The 26521-nt window shown below is 40.2% G+C and overlaps 1 protein-coding gene across 1 annotated transcript in view; it reads left to right on the forward strand.

The window, feature by feature from the left end:
- Positions 1-26521, forward strand: part of LOC114643703 (zinc finger protein 43-like) — a 46533-nt gene that overhangs the window by 5183 nt on the left and 14829 nt on the right. The window contains exons 2-3 of the mRNA XM_028792215.2: positions 2807-3329; positions 15714-16612. Of these exons, the coding sequence (XP_028648048.2) occupies positions 2918-3329; positions 15714-16612 (1311 nt within the window). The 5' untranslated portion in view covers positions 2807-2917. The remainder of the gene's footprint in view (positions 1-2806; positions 3330-15713; positions 16613-26521) is intronic.

A 26521-nucleotide genomic window follows, 5' to 3' on the forward strand; every position in this document is an offset into this window, starting at 1 on the left:
TTTTCAGGATTCTAAATAATAGGGGTTTTTATTCTGTGTTGTAAAAAGGCCAAACCTTCTTAAACGTCCTCCCATCATGTAACTCATTAAATCTTCTGCCCTTCCTTTCCCACTTTGCATTAGAGTTATAGATGTGGCTGTATATTTCAACCTTAGCAGGACCCTTAAATCTGGGAAGTCTTTTCCCCCTTCTTTTTTGTTTTTTTTTTTACCTTCTCTCTTGCAATCTTTTCATATGTTGACCCCCCAAAAAATAAAAGCATTGCCTCTCGAATCTTTTTAAAATTTCCCTTGTGGATAAAAAAATGTTGCCAAAAAGAATAACCTGGGCAAAGATGACTGCCTTGATTAACAAGATCTTGCCCTCGTATGTTAGTTTCCTTAGCCTCCAGAGACTTGTCAACTGATGTACTTTCTTTTCCATTTCCTTCCAGCAAACAGGTATCATTTAGCTACAGTGCATCCGGAAAGTATTCCCAGCACATCACTTTTTCCACATTTTGTTATGTTACAGCCTTATTCCAAAATGGATTAAATTCATTTTTTTCCTCAGAATTCTACACACAACACCCCATAATGACAACGTGAAAAAAGTTTACTTGAGGTTTTTGCAAATTTATTAAAAATAAAAAAACTGAGAAATCCCATGTCCATAAGTATTCACAGCCTTTGCTCAATACTTTGTCGATGCACCTTTGGCAGCAATTCCAGCCTCAAGTCTTGTTGAATATGATGCCACAAGCTTGGCACACCTATCCTTGGCCAGTTTGGCCCATTCCTCTTTGCAGCACCTCTCAAACTCCATCAGGTTGGATGGGAAGCGTCGGTGCACAACCATTTTAAGATCTCTCCAGAGATGTTCAATCGGATTCAAGTCTGGGCTCTGGCTGGGCCACTCAAGGACATTCACAGAGTTGTCCTGAAGCCACTCCTTTGATATCTTGGCTGTGTGCTTAGGGTCGTTGTCCTGCTGAAAGATGAACCGTCGCCCCAGTTTGAGGTCAAGAGCGCTGTGGAGCAGATTTTCATCCAGGATGTCTCTGTACATTGCTGTAGTCATCTTTCCTTTATCCTGACTAGTCTCCCAGTTCCTGCCGCTGAAAAACATCCCCACAGCATGATGCTGCCACCACCATGCTTCACTGTAGGGATGGTATTGGCCTGGTGATGAGCAGTGCCTGGTTTCCTCCAAACATGACGCCTGGCATTCATACCAAAGAGTTCAATCTTTGTCTCATCAAACCAGAAAATTTTCTTTCTCATGGTCTGAGAGTCCTTCAGGTGCCTTTTGGCAAACTCCAGGCAGGCTGCCATGTGCCTTTTACTAAGGAGTGGCTTCCTTCTGGCCACTCTACCATACAGGCCTGATTGGTGGATTGCTGCAGAGATGGTTGTCCTTCTGGAAGGTTCTCCTCTCTCCACAGAGGACCTCTGGAGCTCTGACAGAGTGACCATCGGGTTCTTGGTCACCTCCCTGACTAAGGCCCTTCTCCCCCGATTGCTCAGTTTAGATGGCCGGCCAGCTCTAGGAAGAGTCCTGGTGGTATTGAACTTCTTCCACTTACGAATGATGGAGGCCACTGTGCTTACTGGGACCTTCAAAGCAGCAGAAATTTTTCTGTAACCTTCCCCAGATTTGTGCCTCGAGACAATCCTGACTCGGATGTCTACAGACAATTCCTTTGACTTCATGCTTGGTTTGTGCTCTGACATGAACTGTCAACTGTGGGACCTTATATAGACAGGTGTGTGCCTCTCCAAATCATGTCCAGTCAACTGAATTTACCACAGGTGGACTCCAATGAAGCTGCAGAAACATTTCAAGGATGATCAGGGGAAACAGGAGGCACCTGAGCTCAATTGTGAGCTTCATGGCAAAGGCTGTGAATACTTATGTACATGTGCTTTCTCAATTTTTAAATTTTTAATAAATTTGCAAAAACCTCAAGTAAACTTTGTTCACATTGTCATTATGGGGTGTTGTGTGTAGAATTCTGAGGAAAAAATTAATTTAATACATTTTGGAATAAGGCTGTAACATAACAAAAAGTGGAAAAAAGTGATGCGCTGTGAATACTTTCCGGATGCACTGTATATACATTGAAAAGAATGCAGTGTTTAAGAAAGTTATGGTGCATTGTCTGGTGGAGAAGTAAACTTTGCTTTTGTGGTGTATGGTGTCCTACAGGTGTGCCATCTTATCAAATAAGCCCCACCATAAATCAGCTTCCATAACCTCAAAAACCTTCGGCACGCAGAGAAAAATAAGTCGGCTAACTTTGTTTAAGTTTTTTCCCCCACCTGTGCAAGGTATGCAGTTCACTAGGAACAATATGGTAAAAGGGGGTGTGTCCTTATGCAAATATCCTGACTTCAGTGCTAAAGACACAGAGCTTTACTGCTTTATATTTTACATTTTTTTTATATTTTATTTTGTGTTGTAAAAAGGCCAAACCTTCTTAAACGTCCTCCCATCATGTAACTCGCTACATCTGCTGGCCTTCCTTTCCCACCTTCGCTATATAAAATGAACTGAGATTTTATTCAGTGTACACATTGTTATTTTTGGATAGGTTGGCATTTAATTGTGGTTGTGTCGCTTTTGTTATTTAAAACTTTTTGACTTCTTTTTCCCTGTCAACAAATCAAAAGTTTTTTTATAAAGTATATATTTCATTGAGTACCTTAAAGATGTATATATTAATTGATTTTCTCTTTTCTAAATATGAGGAGCTTGAAGGTAATGCTTTGAATTTAATGAATTTATTTATGTAGATATTATAACTTTTTTTTTTCCTTTCTACAGATGCAATTTCAAAGAAGAGACTCCAACTAGAAAAAACAGAGCTGTGTGTGATGAAGAACACCCCATAAAAGACCCAGGATATTACAAACTAAAAAAAGGAATGAACTGGACATGGCTTGTCAGGAAGTAGACTTCATCGAGCAACAGGGGATCTCTGTTAAAGAAGAGCATTTTGAGTGGCAATCTTACCCCCCTGTGCAAGATGGTTTCTGCATCAAACAGGAGGATCAAGCTACTGATATTAAAAATGAAGATTCTGAACAGGGGCCCTTCTTCATTAAAAGAGAGCATGCTTGTCTTGGCCTCGAAAGGCAAATCCATGGAACTGTAAATGCCGAACAAATAGTGACTGCACAGAATGACTGTAACATTCAAATGTGGCCAGAAGTAAAAAAAGAAGCACGTGGTGTAGGCTTCATTCAGAAGAGACAAATGTCCCCCCAGAAGCATTCTGCCCTTGTGAAACACGAGTTGTTTGAAACTGAGGACACATGTTGTAGAAGTCAAGAGGAAGGGCAATTATGTAAGTAAATATATGTATTGGTGGTACAATGTTATTTTTTTTGACATATTGAAACTAATAAGTAATTCCCAGATGGGCCTCAGTTTTATGAGATGCATTGGGGTTTGAAGAGTGCACCAGCTGTTTCTTGGGTTTCTGAGAAGTTGGGAAACAATTTACAAATGTTGTATTGCATAAAGCCTGCAAACATATATATAATGATTTGAGCATATGATTTGGCATAAGATTGGGTTGGGGCCATTTCAGAATTTTGCCTTATCGGTGTGAACTCTTCTAATGTGAATGTTAACATCTCTGACTAATCACGCCTGCCCCTCATTTTCTAATGACAAATGAAAACAGGCAAATTCATCTGACAAAATATAGCCAGATAGATTTAAATGCTAAGTAAAGAGAGGGCCTCCCAACCTTTCCACTGATCAGAAAAACCTACTGGCTATGAACTGCCAGAAATGAAACAGCAACACTTCAAGTTTAGAGTGAAATGCCTTTCAACTGAAAAGGCAAAGCCACAATAACATGGACATAACACATAGATGGAGTGGCGCAGTGGGTAGCGCTGCTGCCTCGCAGTTAGGAGACCTGGGTTCACTTCCCAGGTCCTCCCTGCATGGAGTTTGCAGGTTTCCTCTGGGTACTCCGGTTTCCTCCCACAGTCCAAAGACATGTATTTTAGGTGCATTGGCGATTCTAAATTGTCCCTAATATGTGCTTGGTGTGTGTGTGTGTGTGTGTGTGCACCCTGCCCGGGGTTTGTTCCCTGCCTTGCACCCTGTGTTGGCTGGGATTGGCTCCTGTGACCCTGTAGTTAGGATATAGCGGGTTGGATAATGGATGGATGGATAACACACAGATGACACGTAGCATGACTCCAACACAAGGTTCTGAGGTTGTCTAGTAGAAGCACTGACCACCTTGTGGTCAGGTATTTGCTGGTCAGTGTTAGGCTGGCACAGAGTTGGAAAAAACAATCTTCATAGCTACTATATCATCTACTGTTAAATTCTGCTCTGTACTTCTAAAATTTATATTTTTTATTTCTTACTATATTGAGGAATTGTTCTGTTCTGTGTACTGTACTGTATTGCATTGACCCCCTTCTTTTGACACCCACTGCACGCCCAGCCTACCTGGAAAGGGGTCTCTCTTTGAACTGCCTTTCCCAAGGTTTCTTCCATTTTTTCCCTACAAGGTTTTTTTTGGGAGTTTTTCCTTGTCTTCCTAGAGAGTCAAGGCTGGGGGGCTGTCAAGAGGCAGGGCCTGTTAAAGCCCATTGCGGCACTTCCTGTGTGATTTTGGGCTATACAAAAATAAACTGTATTGTATAGCTGTTCTTTCTGTACCAGTTCCCTGTGTGTCTTTGAAATCTTGAGCTTCTTTTGCACCAAATGAAAGTAGCACACATAGGCATCCTTAGTGGATATTTAAAATTTAGTGCAGCTCTTCTCAGCAGGGGATGAAATTTAAGGTGCCATTCGTCCAAGTTAGCATCATTTATAACACCCTGGTGAGGCCTCATCTGAAGTCCTGTGTACAGTTTTGGTCTACAAAAAAGTATATAGCAGCACCAGAAAAAGTCCAAAGAAGAGCAACTAGGCTGATTCCAGGACTACAGCGGATGAATTATGAGGAAAGATTAAAAGAGCTGAGCCTTTACAGTTTAAGGAAAAGAACATTCAGAGGAGACCTGAGTGACGTCTCATGAAGGGAGTTAGTACAGTGGATCGAGACGGCGACTTTAAAAGGAGTTCATCAAGAACACAGGGACACAGTTGGAAACTTGTTAAGGGTAAATTTCACACAAACGTTAGGACGTTTTTCTTTACACCGAGAACCATAAACACTTGGAATAAGTTACCAAGTAGTGTGGTGGACAGTAGGACTTTAGAGACTTTTAAAACTTGACTTGATGTTATTTTGGAAGAATGGATAGAAATGGAGAGCTTTGTTGGACTGAACAATCTGTTCTTGTCTAGACTGCTGAAATTTTCTTTCTTTCTTTCTTTCTTTCTTTCTTTCTTTCTTTCTTTCTTTCTTTCTTTCTTTCTTTCTTTCTTTCTTTCTGCACTTTTCATGCATCTTTTTTTGGGTTGTGCTGACATAGCCTTGACTAGGAAAAGCTTGAACTAGAAGGGCCTAAGTGTGCACTTGAACAGGGAAAAAAGTTTGCCTCTGACTGTGTTTAATGTTGCAAAAAAGTTGTCCTCACAGGTGGCGCAGTGGTAGTGCTGCTGCTCTGCAGTAAGGAGACTGTGGAAAATTGTGGGTTTGCTTCCCGGTTCCTCCCTGTGTGGATAGCGCTTTGAGTACTGAGAAAAGTGCCATATAAATGTAATGAATTGTTATTATTATTAAAAAAATAATATTCATCACAAACACTCTTACAACAGAGATGGATTTCTGGTTGCATCGTTGTAGTATATTGCTATACTTTATAGGGGGGGGTTACGAAGGGGTGACCTTGGGAGCCCCCTTCCAGTTTGGGGCGACTACTTTGCCAGTTTTGTTGCTACACCTTTGGCTCCAGGTAAGTAGAGATGAAGATGACATCCTAAATAGGGTCCATGCATAGTGGTCTTGGGTGAAACAGCACTGCAGGTGAGAAGAAAGCGGAAGAATAGTGGCATAGTAAAGGATGGACAAGAAGTTCTTTCTTTCTTTCTTTCTTTCTTTCTTTCTTTCTTTCTTTCTTTCTTTCTTTCTTTCTTTCTTTCTTTCTTTCTTTCTTTCTTTCCTTTTCATGCATCTTCTTCTTCTTTAGGTTGTGCCGACATAGCCTTAACTACGAAAAGCTTAAACGTGAAGTGCCCAAGTGTGCATTTAAGGAGGGAAAAAAATTTGTCCTCATTTCAATGGCAATACAGTAATCCCTCCTCCATCGCGGGGGTTGCGTTCCAGAGCCACCCGCGAAATAAGAAAATCTGCGAAGTAGAAACCATATGTTTATATGGTTATTTTTATATTGTCATGCTTGGGTCACAGATTTGCGCAGAAACACAGGAGGTTGTAGAGAGACAGGAACGTTATTCAAACACTGCAAACAAACATTTGTCTCTTTTTCAAAAGTTTAAACTGTGCTCCATGACAAGACAGAGATGACAGTTCTGTCTCACAATTAAAAGAATGCAAACATTTCTTCCTCTTCAAAGGAGTGCAAGTCAGGAGCACAGAATGTCACATAGATAGAGAAAACAATCTCTAGCAAACAAATCAATAGGGCTGTTTGGCTTTTAAATATGCGAAGCACCGCGGCACAAAGCTGTTGAAGGCGGCAGCTCACACCCCCTCCGTCAGGAGCAGGGAGAGAGAGAGAGATAGAGAGAGAGAGACAGACAGACAGAGTTTGTTTTTCAGTCAAAAATCAATATGTGCCCTTCGAGCTTTTAAGTATGCGAAGCACCGTGCAGCATGTCGTTTCACGAAGCAGCTGCACAGAAGGTAGCAACGTGAAGATAATCTTTCAGCATTTTTAGACGAGCGTCCGTATCGTCTAGGTGTGCGAACAGCCCCCCTGCTCAATCCCCATATGTCAGGATCAGAGAAAGTCAGCGCAAGAGAGGGAGAAAAGTAAGCAATCTAGCTTCTCAGCCATCTGCCAATAGCGTCCCTTGTATGAAATCAACTGGGCAAACCAACTGAGGAAGCATGTACCAGAAATTAAAAGACCCATTGTCCGCAGAAATCCGCGAACCAGCAAAAAATCCACGATATATATTTAAATATGCTTACATATAAAATCCGCGATGGAGTGAAGCCACAAAAGGCGAAGCGCGATATAGCGAGGGATCACTGTAATAAGGTCTTTTTTTTTGCCTGCATAAACACCCAAGGGGAAGCCAAGAACACTGCAGGGACCTTGCACAAAGACAATTTCACATACTGCAATAAGCCATAACAAAAGACATAATAAATATGTGAAGGAAAATTGTTTAGGAAGACAACTTAAGGATGTTTTTTAAGAATAAGTTGAGTTACAGAGGGTGCTTATTAATTATTTTGCACAATATCTGGTGGGGCTGTGTCCCACATGCGTTTAATATAGAAACACCACTGGTGCCCCCATCCAACTAATTTACCACTCTTAATGATAATTCCATTTGGAGAACCTGCAACTAATAAATGTTTGAACACTCTATACCTTTTCCACTGGGCCTTTGAGCTAAGCACTTAACTTGAAAATTGCTCCGGATGCCCTATACAATGGCTGACCCCTTTACTCTGAAGCCCACCCACCCCACTACCCCAAACATTATGCAAAAGGATAATTTCCAGATTGTGAATTAACACAATATATCAAAAATTGATGATTTTGAAGAACATGACACAGTTACAAAGCAAACTATTGCATGCTTTGCTTAGTCCCACTGTTTGCAAAACATAAAACTTTGTTTTCCAGCAGTGTTGTCATTGTCACTCTTCTGTGACAGTGTGTAACAGTGCAGAATTTGTGTCTTCAACAGCATACAAAATCCTCCATCCATCCATTTTCCAACCCGCTGAATTCAAACACTGGGCCACGGGGGTCTGCTGGAGCCAATCCCAGACAACACAGGGCACAAGGCAGGAACCAATCCCGGGCAGGGTGCCAACCCACCACAGGACACACATAAACACACCCAGCACACACTAGGGCCAATTTAGAATCGCCAATCCACCTAACCTGCATGTCTTTGGACTGTGGGAGGAAACCGGAGCGCCCGGAGGAAACCCACGCAGACACGGGGAGAACATGCAAACTCCACGCAGGGAGGACCCGGGAAGCGAACCCAGGTCCCCAGATCATACAAAATCCTCTTTTGCAAAATATTTCTAAAAATAAATCATATTTGTTGGGGACTACAATGACACAGTTATTTAATGATTGTGAATTTCCCATTGGGATTAATAAAGTATCTATCTATCTATCTATCTATGATGAACAGTTTATCTCATATTCTTTGCTGCCATCTACTGGAGAAATTTGAATATTACAGTCTAAGCATCCATCCATCCATCCATTTTCTTCCACTTATCCGAGGTTGGGTCGCGGGGGCAGCAGCTCGAGCAGAGATGCCCAGACTTCCCTCTCTCCAGCCACTTCTTCTAGCTCTTCCGGGGGAATCTCCCAAGGTGTTCCCAGGCCAGCCGGGAGACATAGTCCCTCCAGCATGTCCTGGGTCTTCCCCAGGGCCTCCTCCCGGTTGGATGTGCCCGGAACACCTCACCAGGGAGGCATCCAGGAGGCATCCTAATCAGATGCCCGAGCCACATCATCGGACTCCTCTTGATGCGGAGGAGCAGCGGCTCTACTCTGAGCCCCTCCCGGATGACTGAGCTTCTCACCCTATCTTTAAGGGAGAGCCCAGACACCCTGCGGAGGAAACTCATTTCAGTCACTTGTATTCGCGTTCTCGTTCTTTCGGTCACTACCCATAGCTCATGAACATAGATCGACTGGTAAATTGAGAGCTTTGCCTTACGGCTCAGCTCCTTTTTCACCATGACAGACCGATGTAGAGCCCGCATCACTGCGGACGCCGCACCGATCCGCCTGTCGATTTCACGCTCCATTCTTCCCTTACTTGTGAACAAGACCCCGAGATAATTGAACTCCTTCACTTGAGGCAGGATCTCGCTCCCAACCCTCAGAGGGCACTCCACCCTTTTCCGGCTGAGGACCATGGTCTCGGATTTGGAGGTGCTCATTCCCATCCCAGCCGCTTCACACTCAGCTGCGAACCGATCCAGAGAGAGCTGAAGATCACGGCCTGATGAAGCAAACAGGACAACATCATCTGCAAAAAGCAGTGACCCAATCCTGAGTCCACCAAACCGGACCCCCTCAACACCCTGGCTGCGCCTAGAAATTCTGTCCATAAAAGTTATGAACAGAATTGGTGACAAAAGGCAGCCCTGGCGGAGTCTCACTGGAAACGGGTTCGACTTACTGCCGGCAATGCGGACCAAGCTCTGACACTGGTTGTACAGGGACCGAACAGCCCTTATCAGGGGGTTTGGTACCCCATACTCCCGGAGCACCCCCCACAGGATTCCCCGAGGGACACGGTCGAATGCCTTTTCCAAGTCCACAAAACACATGTAGACTGGTTGGGCGAACTCCCATGCACCCTCCAGGACTCTGCTAAGGGTGTAGAGCTGGTCCACTGTTCCACGACCAGGACGAAAACCACACTGTTCCTCCTGAATCCGAGGTTCGACTATCCGACGGATCCTCCTCTCCAGGACCCTCGAATAGACTTTTCCAGGGAGGCTGAGGAGTGTGATCCCTCTGTAGTTGGAACACACCCTCTGGTCCCCCTTCTTAAAGAGGGGGACCACCACCCCAGTCTGCCAATCCAGAGGCACTGTCCCTGATGTCCATGCGATGTTGCAGAGACGTGTCAACTAAGACCGCCCTACAACATCCAGAGCCTTGAGGAATTCCGGGCATATCTCATCCACCCCCGAGGCCCTGCCACCAAGGAGTTTTTTGACCACCTCGGTGACCTCAGTCCCAGAGATGGGGGAGTCCACCTCTGAGTCCCCAGGCTCTGCTTCCTCATTGGAAGGCATGCTAAGCAAGTTTCCTGATAAGCAGCTTTTTGCAGAGCTCTAGCGCAGTGGTTCCTAAACTCAATCCTGAGGACCCCCTGTGGCTGCAGGTTTTTGTTCCAACCAACTTCCGTTCTCCATTGAACTCTTAGCCTAATTAAGTGAGTCGTTATTTCCCAATTTCTGTGTTTTGGAGTTAATGTGGAAATTACAAACTAGGTTTGGTAGATTTTTATTAAAACGTAATTTGCAGTTATATGGGGAATATGTAGTTTTCTTAAGTTATTAACAGTATTTTCAACCTAATTTTCATTCTGCTTTTCCACGTGTTGTGGTTATTTAATTGATTATTTACTGATTAGCGAGACTGACACTGAAGTCGTTGTTGCTTTCATCATCCTGGGTGTCTGCTCTGCTTGTTAATTGTCACGATTAGGATTAAATGAAGGGAGCAAACTACACAGGAAAAAGGGAAAATGATAGGAAAACAATAAAAGAGAGTTAAGCATTTATAGCTTTAGAAAAAAATAGAAATATTTCAAAGAGTCTTATAAATGTAAAACCCATACTGTTGTCTTTCTGAATGCAGAATAAGAGAAGAATAAAAAAAGACCAGCTACCTAAATGAGATCAGTTGTTATCAATTATTATCACCGATTGTGAAAATGATTGGAACAAAAACCTGCAGCCACAGGGTGTCCCCATGACTGAGTTTGGGAACCACTGTTCTAGCACATTGGTGTTTGTGCATTTTTGGGGTGGAAGTTTGCATTCACATGGATAAAAAAGCAAACTTTGAACAGTGAGACAATTGGAGAGGGCCATATATACAGTTTGAATAAAAAATGGCAATGATTCCAAAAAACGAATTTTTTTATACACATGGATACACAAGAAAACATCAAACAGAGATTGAAGAGGATTATTCAAACAGTTTGAAAAACAAATTACAGTAGTTAAACTGTTCTGTAGGTACATGTTGAAAGGAACGTCTCACATTAGCTGTAAAGTTCTTTTCATTAAGAAGGCCGGTACCGCTCACACTAAACCCTAACCTTAAGGCCATGCCACATCAGTGGTTTCTTTCATTTAGATAATCTTAATGATTCAGGGGCAGCCGTGGTGCACTACTATGACATCCACTCATGCCTGCAGTGACATTCTCTGCAACTCACCCGACAAAATCAAACTTGTCTATAGTCGCAGGTGCAGACTCGTGTGCATGAGTGGTGGCAACCAATGAATGGACATCCAGATGTACAATACATACAGCAGTGGTTCTCAGACTCTGGGGTGGGCCACCCTAGTGGGGCGCAAGTTAAAAAAAAAAAAGGGGGGTGCGAAGATGTGAAAAAAGAAAACAAGAATAGAAAATATGAAAAATACATCTATTGAAACCAAAACAAATTAACTTAAACTACATTCTGATACTAGACAAATAAATAGAGAGTTAGATAAATGTCGATAAAAGTTAAGTAGGTATAATAAAATATGCATCTATGATATATCATTAACTAAAAAAGAACAAATTGGTATTAGTGGGTTCCTTTAAAAAAACATTAGGGGGACACAATTAAAACTGTTATGAAAACTCGGGTCGTAAATACTTAAAGGTTGAGAAATGCTGACATACAGGGTGGCGCACGAAAAACCGAATCATCTCCAACTCCAACGTCAATGTACGTTCTTAGCCCGTACACGAAATGAGCAACAGGGCCCAATTCTTTTTGCAGTTTGCAACTGACCCAGTCTTAAACCACTTCTTCACCAACTCGTGAATACTGTTCTTTTGCTGGTATGTTTATGCCAGGAAACTTCTGTGAGAAAATGTCCCGTGTTACCTTAAAAGAACCGATAGACACTTACGCCTCCACTATTCCAATCCTCTGTTGCAGAGAATACATCTTTTGAATCTCTTTCACGAATGTCTATACCCACTGGCTTACAGCTTCCTTACTAGTGCACAGTTGGGGCTGCTGACACCGTCGTGACAACGAGGCTCCCCTATCACGATGGCACCCGCCTGTATAATAGCTCAAGCCAGCCAGTCGGAGACGGTTCGGTTTTTCGTGCACCACCCGTTATAATGCAGTGATGAGGAATAAGAAACGCAAAGGTTTTGAACCTCACGAACACAGGAGATGCTTGTCAGTCTGATGCATTGTGTTTTTCATACCACGACAGAATGGAAAAATAAAAAATAAAAAAAGGGCCAAGAAAGTGGCTGACCTCACCATACATATTAACCCTTTGTACAGTGCTGTCTCCATCAGGCAGCATCCCTTTGGCTTTCACAAAAAGTGGTGAGCCTGACAGTGCTGGCAATTCGGCATTCAGTCACTAGATTTAACATGCCCTGCAATTATCTGTCTGTCATATACATTGACATGGTCTGGCGGTGAGAGCAGAAACTCCAATTGGTAAGTCTGAATACCCTACAGCTAGATGTTGTGCAATGTGACATCAACTTTTAATGCCCATCTTGAAGCTGCACTAATATTATGTCACTGCAGCTCTGCAAATACATGATATTGACTTTCTTTTGTAAGGTTTTACCTTCTCTGCTTTGTTGATTTTTGTTGAACCCTGCCTTTTCATCTATTTCAGGGGTCTCCAACTCCAGTCCTGGATAGCTACCGTGGCTGCAAGTTTTCATTCTAACTCTTTTCTTAATTAGTGACCAGTTTTTGCTGCTAATTAACTATTTCCCTTTATTTTAATTGACTTTTCTCAAGACTCTGACCGCTGAATTGATTCTTTTTCCCTTAAAGGGCACCTAAACATAAATTTGATGTGAAGTGAGCCAACAGATGACCAACTAAGTTGGGGCGTCAAACTCCAACCAAACTTCACTTCATCCAGATTCTTAATATGAAGCCAATTCTCCTTGCTAATTAAACCTGTTATTTAATTCCATGGTGCTCATTCTGCCATGGCAGACATTTCCAAAACTATTGATTTTCTTTTTTAAGAGCGCTGTCAAAATGTTTTGTGGACCTGAGCAGATCAACATTACTGAGGAGGCCTTCACCTTTCTTGATTTTCAGTTATTGTGTGATGGACACAGGTTGTTGTTTATGTGTTGGTACATTTTGTGTCTTAATTTTCTTTGGTTGCTAATTAAGGAAAAAAGAAATAATTAAGGGGGCCTGAGTCTTAAAATGTGCGTCAATTAAAATTATGGCAAAGTGTTAATTAGCAGCAAAATCTGGTCACTAATTAAGAAAAGAGTTGAAGCCACTGCAGCCCTCCAGTACTGGAGTTGGAGACCCCTGATCTATATTAACAACCTTACATACTCTGTGGCCACTTTATTAAGTGCTCCTGCCTTTCCCACATGATTAACTGTTGGATAGTTGATAGCATGATATGTGCACACCGTACACTTCAAGGCAAAATTGGGCATCTGTGTATGTAGTTCAGAGTGTGAATGGGTACGCTGAAAGATTTAGGAAACTCTGAAGGTGGCACGATGGTACCAAACACCTCAGCATGTATGGATGAAGAATAGCAAATTCTGCTAGCATTCAAACATTAGGAGAGTATCACTGTTGCATTGAAAGTGAAACACGACCAAAAGAAAGGCCCCGTCAATAAACTGTTAAGGTGTTTTCAGAAAGAGGCCATTGATAAAAATGGCCAGACATGACTAAAACATATTAATATACAAGCTAAAATCAATCAACTAACAACAAGTGTGTTGAAAAGGGCATGCTTGAGTAATTAGCAGACAAGGATACTGATGAGGGATCTAAGTTTCATTGGAGGGATGCAGTTCTTTAAAAATCAAAAGGACTTTAAACTTTGGAACTTCTTACTAGCTTATGCTGATAAGAAAGCCAAGATAAACAGAGAACAACATGAGCCAGTTGATCCAGCCGACCAGGTATGAACAATGCAGGCTTGTGCTGGCTATCAATGAAATGTGAGGTGTGTTATCATATTACTAATTTGTAATTTTTATGTGGTGCACTGGACAAGTAAGTGGAAAGGAGGGCACTTAAAAAGATAGCTTGAATTAAATTATCGAAGCAAGTATTGCATCTCAACAACAACAACACATTTATTTCTATACCACATTTTCATACAAATGATGTAGCTCAAAGTGCTTTACAGGATGAAGAAAGAGAAAAAAGACAAAATATAAAAATAAAATCAGGCAATACTAATTGACATAGAATAAAAGTAAGGTCTGATGACCAGGGAGGACAAAAAAAAAATAAATTCCAGACCGCTGGAGAAAAAAGAAAATCTGCAGGGGTTACGAGGCCACAAGATCACCCAGCCCCCTCTAGGCATTCTACCTAACATAAATGACCTCAATCAGTCCTCGTGGTTTTCAGGCTTCACATGGAAGAACTTAATGATGATGGTCATGTGGACTTCTGGCCTTCAATCCATCAATGTAGGAACATCACTGTGCTTTAATCAGTTGTTGGTGGAACAGATCAGCACCACAGAAAACCAGAAAAAGAACAGCAAAGAAAGTAGGGGTTAGTACGGATTTCGGAGCCACCATGAATGATGATAATTAAATTCATATACAGAATATCAGGGTTACTTTAAAATGAAGCTATGAGAAAGCCATGTTAAAGTAATGAGTTTTTATCAGTTTTTTAAAGTGCTCCACTGTATTATTAGCCTGGCGAATTTCTATTGGTCAGCTATTCCATACTTTAGGTGCCTAATAGCAGAAGGCCGTCTCACCACTTCTTTTAAGTAAGATCTAAGGTTACGATTTGGAGTGTCAGGTGACAGGCATTCCACAATCCGAGATTGTTTAAGGCTTTGTAAACCATTAGCAGTATTTTAAAGTCAATTCTAAATGGCACCGGTAACCAGTGTAGTCACGTTAAGACTGGTGTGATGTGCTCAGATTTTCTTTTCCTAGTTAAGATTCTAGCAGCTCAATTCTGCACTCGTTGCAATCGATTGATGTCTTTTTTGGGTGGTCCTGAGAGGAGTGCGTTACAGTAATCTGGTCGACTGAAAACAAAAGCGTGAACTAACTTATCAGCATCTTGCAATTTTATAAGAGATCTAAGTTTTGGTATATTTCTTAAGTGAAAAAAATGCTGTCCTAGTAATCTGATTAATGTGTGATTTAAAATTCAGGTCAGAGTCAATAATTACCCCTAAATTCTTTACCTCGGTCTTGAATTTTAATCCTAATGGATCAAGTTTATTTCTAATATCTTCATTCTATCTATTTTTGCCAATCACTAAAGTTTCTGTTTTATCCTTATTTAGTTTGAGAAAATTACTACTCATCCATTTAGAAACACAAGTAAGACATTGGGGGTCAGTGAACCAAGAGAGTCAGGGTCATCAGGCGCTATTGATAAATACAGTTGTGTGTCATCAGCATAGCCGTGGTAGCTCACATTATGCCTTGAGATAAGTTATTCCTTTCATAGCGGTAAAGCAACTTCTGAATGCCGCAGGGTGCATGAACTTAGGTGCCCATCACAGGCAGTTTTTCATGACAGCAGTGAGCTCATTTATGAATGGATTATATTTATCAACAAGATAATGCTTCAAGATAAGGAAAGCTCTGGAGAGTTCTAGAATGGTTCCAGGAATATGACTAACTAATGCAGTGGGGTAAAATGAGCTATTTCAAATAAAATCCACCACCATACACAAAGAAGTCAACATGTGTCGACATATGCATGAAACTCTTGTATTACCTTGTCTAATCATTGCCCATCTTATTTAGGTGGCTTCTGGTGATAAATATGGGCTTAATTCTTGTACTGTATGTAGACATCTAAAATAAAATTTCCAGCTAGTTTAGTTTCTTATTAGTGTTTTTTTTTCAATTCTAAAACTATGTGTGTTTTTCTTTTAAAGCAGATTTGCAAGAGAATATGAGCTGTACCCTACCTTCAGTTGCACAGGCCTCCCTGCAGTACATGGCTCAAGAAAATGACAACATTTTGAAGGATTTCACATTGACGTCAGGCAAGATACAGTCACCCATTCCACAGTACAGTTCTCTGTCTGTGGAAAAGCCAATACAGTTGGACTCTATAAAACCTCGTAAATGGAAACGTAGTGCAAAACCAGTGGCGTATATCTGCCAAGAGTGTGGGAAAAGTTTTAAACGGAAATCTAACTGTAATGAGCATCAGAGGATTCACACTGGAGAAAGACCGTACTGCTGTTCTGAGTGTGATAAACGATTTACGGATCGCTCCCACCTTCAGAGACACAAGAAAATCCATACTGGAGAGAAGCCACACTGTTGCACTGAATGTGGCAAATGTTTCTCACGCAAAGGCAGCCTTCAGAAACACACAATAATTCACACTGGCGAGAAGCCCTATTCCTGTTCTGAATGTGGCAAGCAGTTCATAGAGAAGAGGCAACTTCTGACTCACCGGAGAATTCACACTGGAGAGGAGTTAAGCTGCTGTTCTGAATGTGGCAAACAGTTCATAGCAAGACAACAGCTTCAGAGGCACAAGAGAATTCACACTGGAGAAAAGCCATATTGCTGTGCTGAATGCGGTAAACGATTCTCACAACTGAGTAATCTGTACATTCATAAGAGAATTCACACTGGTGAGAAGCCACATGGCTGTTTTGAATGTGGCAAGCGATTCTCCCAATTAAGCAACCTTAAGACACACACCAAAATTCACTTTGGCGAGAAGACACATTGCTGTCCTGAATGTGGCAAGCATTTCTTGCATGCAAGTGCTCTTCAGAAACATACAAGAATTCACAAAGGAGAAACATCCCAGCAATGAAAATCATGAAAAAAATATTTCAGACAGGTGGATTGTCATCATTAAAATTAAAACTTTTCTGGCAGCGAAATTACAGCTTATGTACAGTTTGTGTGTTATATATATAAAAATTTAATGTGACGTTAAAGTGATATTTCACTCTGGCATGTTGTCTAAGACAACCTTAGTTAATGACAAACTATGTAAAAAAACTTCACTTTGATAACTGTTGTAATGAAAATGGGGGAAGTGTACCTTCATTTGGTGAGCAGACATCTTCAAGAACAAAATATGACAAAAGATTAGGGGTAAGTATAAATGATAAATTAAAGACATGACCTGAATATGGAAAGATTTATATTGTCAATAAAGTAGCACCTGTTAACATTCCTATTTGTATACCTCATCTTCAGAGTGACTGCAAAAACACACAAGACAATGAAGGCATGTGCATCTACATTTTTATATATATATATCACTTAAAAAGGTTTGGGGAAGCCACCTGTATATTATTCCTGGCTGCAAATGAGTCATGTTAAATACAGAGATGTTTTCTATACCGAGTCCAAAACAGAACTGACGATGGGTTGCCAAGATGGTGGTTTTAAGGGATAGGACAGGAAGTGATGTTCTTCATTAGTCAGAGTAGGTGTCATTAGTGATAATCTTCTAGGCGCCGGAACCGGAAGTGATGTCATCTGTTTTAAATCAGACAGGTTTTCCTGCGGCTGGCCTGTAGAAATAACAGGAGTAGGTTTAGTGCACCCCGCCACCCCCTGGCCTGGTGTGGAATTACCTTTGCTTGGTCCATACAACATTTTCCAAGTTGCATGTGTGTGACAATATATACAGTGCATCTGGAAAGTATTCACAGCGCATCACTTTTTCCACATTTTGTTATGTTACAGCCTTATTACAAAATGGATTAAATTAATTTTTTTTCCCTCAGAATTCTACACACAACACCCCATAATGACAACGTGAAAAAAGTTTACTTGAGGTTTTTGCAAATTTATTAAAAATAAAAAAACTGAGAAATCCCATGTCCATAAGTATTCACAGCCTTTGCTCAATACTTTGTCGATGCACCTTTGGCAGCAATTCCAGCCTCAAGTCTTTTTGAATATGATGTCATAAGCTTGGCACACTTATCCTTGGCCAGTTTCGCCCATTCCTCTTTGCAGCACCTCTCAAGCTCCATCAGGCTGGATGGGAAGCATCGGTGAACAGCCATTTTAAGATCTCTCCAGAGATGTTCAATCGGATTCAAGTCTGGGCTCTGGCTGGGCCACTCACGGACATTCACAAAGTTGTCCTGAAGCCACTCCTTTGATATCTTGGCTGTGTGCTTAGGGTCGTTGTCCTGCTGAAAGATGAACCGTCGCCCCAGTCTGAGGTCAAGAGCGCTCTGGAGCAGGTTTTCATCCAGGATGTCTCTGTACATTGCTGTAGTCATCTTTCCCTTTATCCTGACTAGTCTCCCAGTTCCTGCCGCTGAAAAACATCCCCACAGCATGATGCTGCCACCACCATGCTTCACTGTAGGGATGGTATTGGCCTGGTGATGAGCGGTGCCTGGTTTCCTCCAAACGTAATGCCTGGCATTCACACCAAAGAGTTCAATCTTTGTCTCATCAGACCAGAGAATTTTCCTTCTCATGGTCTGAGTGTCCTTCAGGTGCCTTTTTTGCAAACTCCATGCGGGCTGCCATGTGCCTTTTACTAAGGAGTGGCTTCCGTCTGGCCACTCTACCATGCAGGCCTGATTGGTGGATTGCTGCAGAGATGGTTGTCCTTCTGGAAGGTTCTCCTCTCTCCACAGAGGACCTCTGGAGCTCTGACAGACTGACCATCGAGTTCTTGGTCACCTCCCTGATTAAGGCCCTTCTCCCCCGATCGCTCAGTTTAGATGGCCGGCCAGCTCTAGGAAGAGTCCTGGTAGTTTCAAACTTCTTCCACTTATGGATGATGGAGGCCACTGTGCTCATTGGGACCTTCAAATCAGCAGAAATTTTTCTGTAACCTTCCCCAGATTTGTGCCTTGAGACAATCCTGTCTCGGAGGTCTACAGACAATTCCTTTGACTTCATGCTTGGTTTGTGCTCTGACATGAACTGTCAACTGTGGGACCTTATATAGACAGGTGTGTGCCTTTCCAAATCATGTCCAATCAAATGAATTTACCACAGGTGGACTCCAATTAAGCTAAAGAAACATCTCAAGGATGATCAGGGGAAACAGGATGCACCTGAGCTCAATTTTGAGCTTCATGGCAAAGGCTGTGAATACTTATGTACATGTGTTTTCTCAATTTTTTTATTTTTAATAAATTTGCACAAATCTCAAGTAAACTTTTTCACGTTGTCATTATGGGGTGTTGTGTGTAGAATTCTGAGGAAAAAAATGAATTTAATCCATTTTGGAATAAGGCTGTAACATAACAAAATGTGGAAAAAGTGATGTGCTGTGAATACTTTCCGGATGCGCTGTATATATAATAAAAGTCACTATATCCATTGCTGGGACATGATGTAATAAGATTGAAAATGGCCTCCTATACTGATTTTCAATTTTAGAATAATAGGTAATTACAATGAAAATCTGTGCAGGCAACCATCCCCATTAAATCTCATGTAGTTTCCTGATACCTTTGCACTATTGTTTTTTGGCTAGAACATTAAAATAATCATTACCAAGGGTGTCTGAGTGTTTAAACTTAAAAAAACAAATGGTGATTTCTCATAAAAAAAATATCTAATGCAGTGGTTTGGGGGCTTGTAAAGGAAATTCTAGGTGGCAGTGACCTTGGCACTTGAACAATTTCATGAAAGACATTGGTTTATTCAAATTTGTGCCCTCACTTATACCTGGTAATCAAAATGGAAAAGTCACTTATAGTTAGAACTTTTTTTGTCCCCGGTGGAAATTTGTCTTTTCACAGAAGCTCTTTAAATAAATAAATATACAAATAGGTAAATAAATAAATTTGCACACACACACTTTGGCCTGAACACACACCAGAATGGCTATAAAGCAAGGAAACTAAAAAGAAAAACCCATGACTCGGCAGTCACATTGAGTTATATTAAACAAAACTAAAAGAAAAAATCAGGAGAAATGTGATCTTTAAGTAAAAAATCTGACAGATCAAATGGAAAGGTTTGCTCAAGAAAATGATAAAAGTAAACACCACAAAATGGAAAAGAAAAAGAGCAAAAGCCCAAACAGCAAGCTGATTTTGTGCAGCAAGGATTGCCATACTTACTTATTGAAGGTGAACCTTTATTCACTGTGTGTTTGTTTTATGCTCAGAATTCCATGCCCATAGTGGCTAAAAACTAAATAAACCTAAGAAACTTTAGAAACAGTGCGTCATAGACAAGCTAAGAAGAACACTTGTATTCTCACATCTTCAGGACTGCAATATACATGGTCAGCAGGAAATCGGGAAAGGAAAATTTCTGATCAGTTACAAATAGCTATTTAATGGCCGCATGCTGTAAGTCTCACATAACTGTTGAAAGCCTTGTTCATCCAGTAGCCTTTGCAATGAGTAAAGTCATACAAAGTGATGATTGCTTTATTGATTATAATCTATGATTGTAAATTATTAGTTATTACATCTTTTCACTTGTGGCAGTTATCTTTTGTTACATGTCCTATTACACTTGCTGAACAAACAGGCCCTAGCATGTTACTATATTTACAGTATCTTTGTTGTAAGTCACTTTGGATAAAAGCAGCTGCCAAACAAATAAATGTAAATGAGCAAAAATCCCCCTTTCTGTGATATGGCTGAGCAATACTGTACATTGATGACCTGACACAAGATTTCAAAAGTTTGCTGATAGAAACGGATCTTTCCACGTATGGGGGGGAAGTGATTGAGAGGGTGGCAGTTATGACCTTCATGTTACAAACATTCAAGGATTTTTATTTAGTAAATTTTACACATGAAAATTTTTTAATTTGCCTTCTCACCTGAAACCAATAAATACAAAGAGAGAAATTGGATAAAGTTAGGCAAAAGTTAGACAGTACAGATGCTAAAGTCTATACTCCAAGGATATTTTTTATTATCTCCAATAATTTTTATTAAAAAATTAATAATAATAATTAATAACCAATAATGCTTGTTCAGCATCGTCTTCTGACACCTACTTCTGTGTCTGCTTTAACTTGAGCTGGATGTCTGGTAATCTGCTGGAGCTTTTTACATTTTGATTTGTCAGGTAATAAAGGCTGCAAGTCAGGATAACAATCAAAAGCATTGAAAGCTAGCCCCAGGAGATGGAGACCTTGTAGAAATGAGAATCATGCAGGATCACAGTGGAGAACAAGGGCCTTGGCATTATTCATGTTTCTTTTGTACTCCAAATGTTAAAGTTAAAAGTTGACTTTTGGTGTATCTTTCCAGTGTATCATTACACAGGTCCAATCCTGGAGTGCCGTGGAGGACGGACAAGCATGTACTGAGAGCATTTGACCTAAAACCCAAGAGGTTAAATTTTGGTTTGTCAAGTTTGACTTGATTGTATAAAATGTTATTTGCTTCACATTAAAATAAAAATAAAACAAAAAAAAAAAAAGTCATATGGCACTTGAAGAAATGACTTTCTGGGGCAGTTTATGTAGGTTTTTAAAGTAGCTCTCCTCCTTGACTTACTGAAGTTAATTTCTAGGTGTAATGGGTGTTTGCGTAAGGTGATTGTATAGCTTGTTCAGCATCATCTTCTGACACCTACTTCTGTGTCTGCTTTAACTTGAGCTGGATGTCTGGAAATCTGCTGGAGCTTTTTACATTTTGATTTGTCAGATAATAAAGCCAAAACTGCTGACAAACTGTGATAAATTGATAACGTGAGGTCCTTGTTCATTTTAAATACCCTGAGTTTACAAAAGAGAAATAACCACTGATTGCACTGAGAATGGATTTTTTTGTATTAATATTCCAATTTAAATTATTATAGTATGTATGCTTTGTCACTATTTTATCTCCTCTTCCATAACAACAATGACAACATTTATTTGTATAGCGTATATTACAAATATGTACATAGGTCAAAGTGCTTTACAAGATGAAGAAAGAAAAATGTATAAAAAATAAAAATCTAAACTAAGATTAGGCAATACTAAATAACAAATAATAAAGTAAAGTCCAATGGTCGGGAGGACAGAAAAAAACAAAACAAAAAAACTCCAGAGGGCTGGAGAAAAAGAAAAAGAAAATCTGCAGGGGTTCTGAGGCCATGAGAGCACCCAGCCTGCACTGGGCATTTTACCTAACATAAATGATCTCAATCAGTCCTCATGGTGTTCAGGCTTCACATGGAAAAATTAGACAATGATGGTCATGTAGACATCTGGCCTTCAATCCAACAATGTATGGACTGCATGGTGACGCAGATCACCATCATAGAAAAAATGGAAAAAGAAGAGCGGAGAAAGGAATTAGTATGGATTGCGGAGTCATGATAAAAATGATAATTCAATGCACATACAGCATATAAGGGTTACACTAAAATGAAGCTATGAGAAGCCATGTTAAAGTAATGAGTTTTTATCAGTTTTTTTTAAAGTGCTCTACTGTATTAGCCTGGCAAATTCCTATTGGCAGGCTATTCCAGATTTTAGGTGCCTAACAGCAGAAGGTCGTCTCAACACTTCTTTTAAGTTTTGCTCTTGGAATTATAAGCAGACCCTCATTTGAAGAGCTAAGGCTACGATTTGGAGTGGTGCCACTCGACAAAGGGTGAACACATACACACACATACACACACGCACACAGATTAAGTTAGCAGCACTGACTCACCTCGCGTAGCCTTGAGGGAGGAAGCCAGAGCACACAGATAATGGGGAAAACATACAAACTCCATGCACTGAGCATCTGGGATGTGCTGTCCATTGAATTACATCACTTGAGCAAATAGTGACTTGGATGGATTGTATCTGTATCTAAAAACAGAATCTGGATCTGTATCTAAAAACACATTAACAGAAGTATTTATCTTTAAAAGATCACTTTTAACTTAATCTTCTACCTTACAGGTCCATTCAGATCAATACAATGAGATGGAAACGTTGCTGTTGTCTCTAACTATCCATCCATCCACGCACTCATCTGTTTATTTCCTTAGACGTCTGTTAATTTTTTAATTTAAAAAAAAAGGTTCACAGGGAGCCATAACAGCATTTGGTACAATGACGCAGAAACGAACCCGACTGAAAAGGGTAGTCGGTGCACCGCAGGACACACTTACTTGTTACTTCTAAGGTGAATCTTCCGAAAGTGATTGAGGCTTTTATTTTGAAACATCTACTTCCCTAGTGTTCTTTCAGACGGCACAAAAGCATTAATGAATGGGGAAGGTTCCCGACTCATTTGGAGCTATAATTTAAAGCAGGTTTTGTTGTAATTGTTTATATCTTTCAAACGTTTTGGGCTATTCCGTTTTTTCCTTTTATAATTCATTTTTTTTTGCCTTTTGTTTACATTACATCCAAATCCCGTAAAGATTAAACATAGAGGTGCTGCTGTTTTTTTCTCGCGAGATTTGCTAATGCGTTCCCTATTCGGCCCGCGACGGTTTTCTAGCGACTTTAAGGAATACAAGAGAGTTTGGAGCCGGGCAGTGGAAGTGGACACATGTTCGATTGGAAGAACACTGTGTGGATGAGTAGCAGTGACCGCTGGTGGGAAGGAGTGCCATTGAAAGTGGAATGTGCCAGCGATATCGAGCGGGCTTTGGGTGCACAGGTGGGAGATCAGGGTAGATTGGAATTGTGAGAGGGACAGAGAGAGAGAAGGCGAGAGGAAAGCAGCATCCTGATCGGAGTCCCGAAAGGAAATGACGAAGAACCAGGCGTTATGGCAGGTTTAATAGTCGAGGAAGGTTAGTACTGGCCGTCTGTATTGACTCGGAATAATGGCATCACTAGAACGTTTGATTTGTTGTTTTGGGCGGAAGCAGTAGCCAGGGTCAACTGCGTCTTTAATTACAGTACGTGTGTATTCCCCCAATATCACTGATTAACGACAATAAATGCAGAGGTACATAAAATATTTAACTTGGTCATGTTGTGACTGCTATACCACCCTGACGATATTTTGTTTTCTTTTCATCCATACATGGTATTTTGTCATATTAGGAGTTCGTGCCAGCGCTGGTGTATTGCTGGTGCTGTTTTCTGATCCACTCACCCAAGTATTTATTGATTGTGTTGTGTGAAGGGACGCATAGAACACGGATGTGTGTATATTTACACTACGCATTGTTTTAAAGTGAAACGTGAAAAGGGTATTGTGAGTTGAGGATACCTTTATCAGTACTGTCAATTATTTGGTAATTTTTAATTTTATCAGCATGAGGTCTGTAGGAATGTTTAATACACCGTAATGTGGTGCAGTGCCTACTGGATGTGAATCCCGTGCCCGTTTTTTCTCCGCGTGGTTGCATTTTTCGTGTGCTCTTTTTCTGACCACATACCACAGACATACATACTGTACATGTTAGGGTTAGTTCTCCATTAGTCCTTTGTAGTCTGCACATGAATGAGTCACATCCAGGGTTGGTTACTGCCTTGCACCCAATTCTCCGGGATAGGTAGATAATGCAAGTTGGAATAAGCATATTTTTCAGAATGTTATTGTCACAAGTAATCTTTGAATAACAAAATAAAAATAATAATTCAGATGTTTTGCCAGTATTTTATTCTGGAAAAAGGTTGGACCTCTCAATACGCTGCTCAGAGACACATTACAATGTTATACATATATACATGCTTATTCTTCACTCCCAATTAGTTTTCATTTCTATGAGAGAAGTAACTTTTTTAAATGAACATTTTCAGTCCCTGATTTATTGGGTGACTGATTGTATGGGGAAGAGCGACAAGAATAGCATTTAATGCACTTTCTAAATTCGTATCTTGGGTTTGTACTTACCTAGGGTATTCAGGTTTTTGAGTATAATTTAAGTGTTTTTTAAAAAAATTATGACTCCATTATGGGGCACCATCTGGGACACACTGGAAGTAATGGGGGAGAGATTGAAAACAAATGCTGCACATCCTCTTTATGACAGTAGCATTGGGGTCTTTCAACCAACAGAAGTGTGTCAAGATCAATTACTGGGGCTCCTCCATAACATACGGCAATAAGCTCACTGTTCCTACTCACTTATATTTAGCCAAGTCAAAAGTTCACTTTATTTTTTAGTAAAACTAGGGGGCTTTGCCCCCTGCTCGCTTTGCTCGCCAACCCTTGGGCTGGTGATACGCTCAAGCCACTTTGCGGTTCTGCCGCTCGTGTATGGGGATGCGGATATACAAATTAAACAGATTGTTATTTTCATGGGAATTGTTACATATGCATTATAGAACTAACTATTTTACATTACAGTGAGTAATTAAACATATTAAATAGTAAACCATAATAATTTGAAAGTAAATTATGTTTCATGTTGCGTTAGAATTTTTCTTTGCTTTATATGATTTCATTCTGTTTGGCTTTGAAATTAACATGTAAATATTTTTTAAACTTACACTTATACTGTAAAACTTCAGTAAAAACTATTTTCTGAATTAAATTTTCATCAATATTGCATTGAATTTTGCTTCTGTGTTTGGACTTGCATTGTGACAACGCAATGTATAACTGCCTATGAGAGAATTTTTTTTCTTTCTCTCTAATAAATACATTTTCAAATGTTTGCCTCTGTGATTTGTTAATTATCTTTGCAAAAGCTATTCTAACGTCGAAACCGTTAACGTTTTAATACGAATGAAATATCAAGATCTCCTTTGTTGTCTAATGTTATCCCCTGAAGATGTAGTACATTACCTTTCTTGGATATATGCTTCTTTCTACGGTAATTCGGGTGGTGGAAGACCAAACAGTGTTAACGGTTGTAGATATTCTTTGGGATATTGTAAGTTGATGTTTTCATGTTCCGCACCATCACCACCAACTGTTTCATCAGAGTCTATTGATATGCATTTAACCAATTTGCCATGTAACCAATCGACATTTTTGGTGTTAATTCATTTGCCTTCATCGTTTCTCTGTGCTAGGATTGTCTGTGTACTCATTTCTTCCATTGATAACCCATCGTGATGAAATTCATTAATAAGATTTGGACATAATACGTCTTTTTTAATTGGGAACGTAAAGTGAGGAAAACGTTAAAATGTACAAGAGCTGAGAGAGCAGGAAATGTGTCTGTCAAAAGCATTCACACGAATGAGAGGTGAGTGGACCATGTTGTGTTTGAATATGGTTGAGAGAAGGGCGTGACTTGAAAAAGTCTTATTGCCAAAGTCTCGTCTCGCTGGACTTGAAAAAATCTCTTCAGAAAAGTCTCGTCTTGTTGCAGGATTTTTTTATATAATAGACAGACTTGTGTGTATTGGGGGTTGTTGTTGTGGTTTACTAAATATATATCAGAAGCTCCTATCTGTCTGGCTGTCTGTCAGTCGACATTCATTTGTAAAAGAATGATTATTTGTTTTAACCTTCACTAATTTAGAGTCATTTCATTTTAATTCAACAAATTTTCAAAAAGGTGTTTTCATCACCATATTTAATTTTGAAGAAATTTGGCATATGAATTACCCCTTCATTCCAGAGTTCAGAAATATTTTCTGTATTTTTTGAAAAACAAATCGCTTAAAATCATTTGAATTTGAGCATACCATTGAAAAGTACCTTTATTGAGCTTTCCAACTAGCTATAATGGACCCATGTAGCTTTGATAGAAAAAATGTTACGGCTCACAAGTGAACAGTGTACATTATAATTTGTTCACCATCTGCAGTGAAGAGCATTGCTTATATTTCGAGGTGAAATAATAAATAAAAAAAAAACACCTACAGAGCTCGACTTGATGTGTTATGTTAGAGAAATCCTTTAGATAGGGTAGGTGAGCT

This window comes from Erpetoichthys calabaricus, chromosome 5, assembly GCF_900747795.2.
Source record: "Erpetoichthys calabaricus chromosome 5, fErpCal1.3, whole genome shotgun sequence".
NCBI classification, from domain to species: domain Eukaryota; kingdom Metazoa; phylum Chordata; class Cladistia; order Polypteriformes; family Polypteridae; genus Erpetoichthys; species Erpetoichthys calabaricus.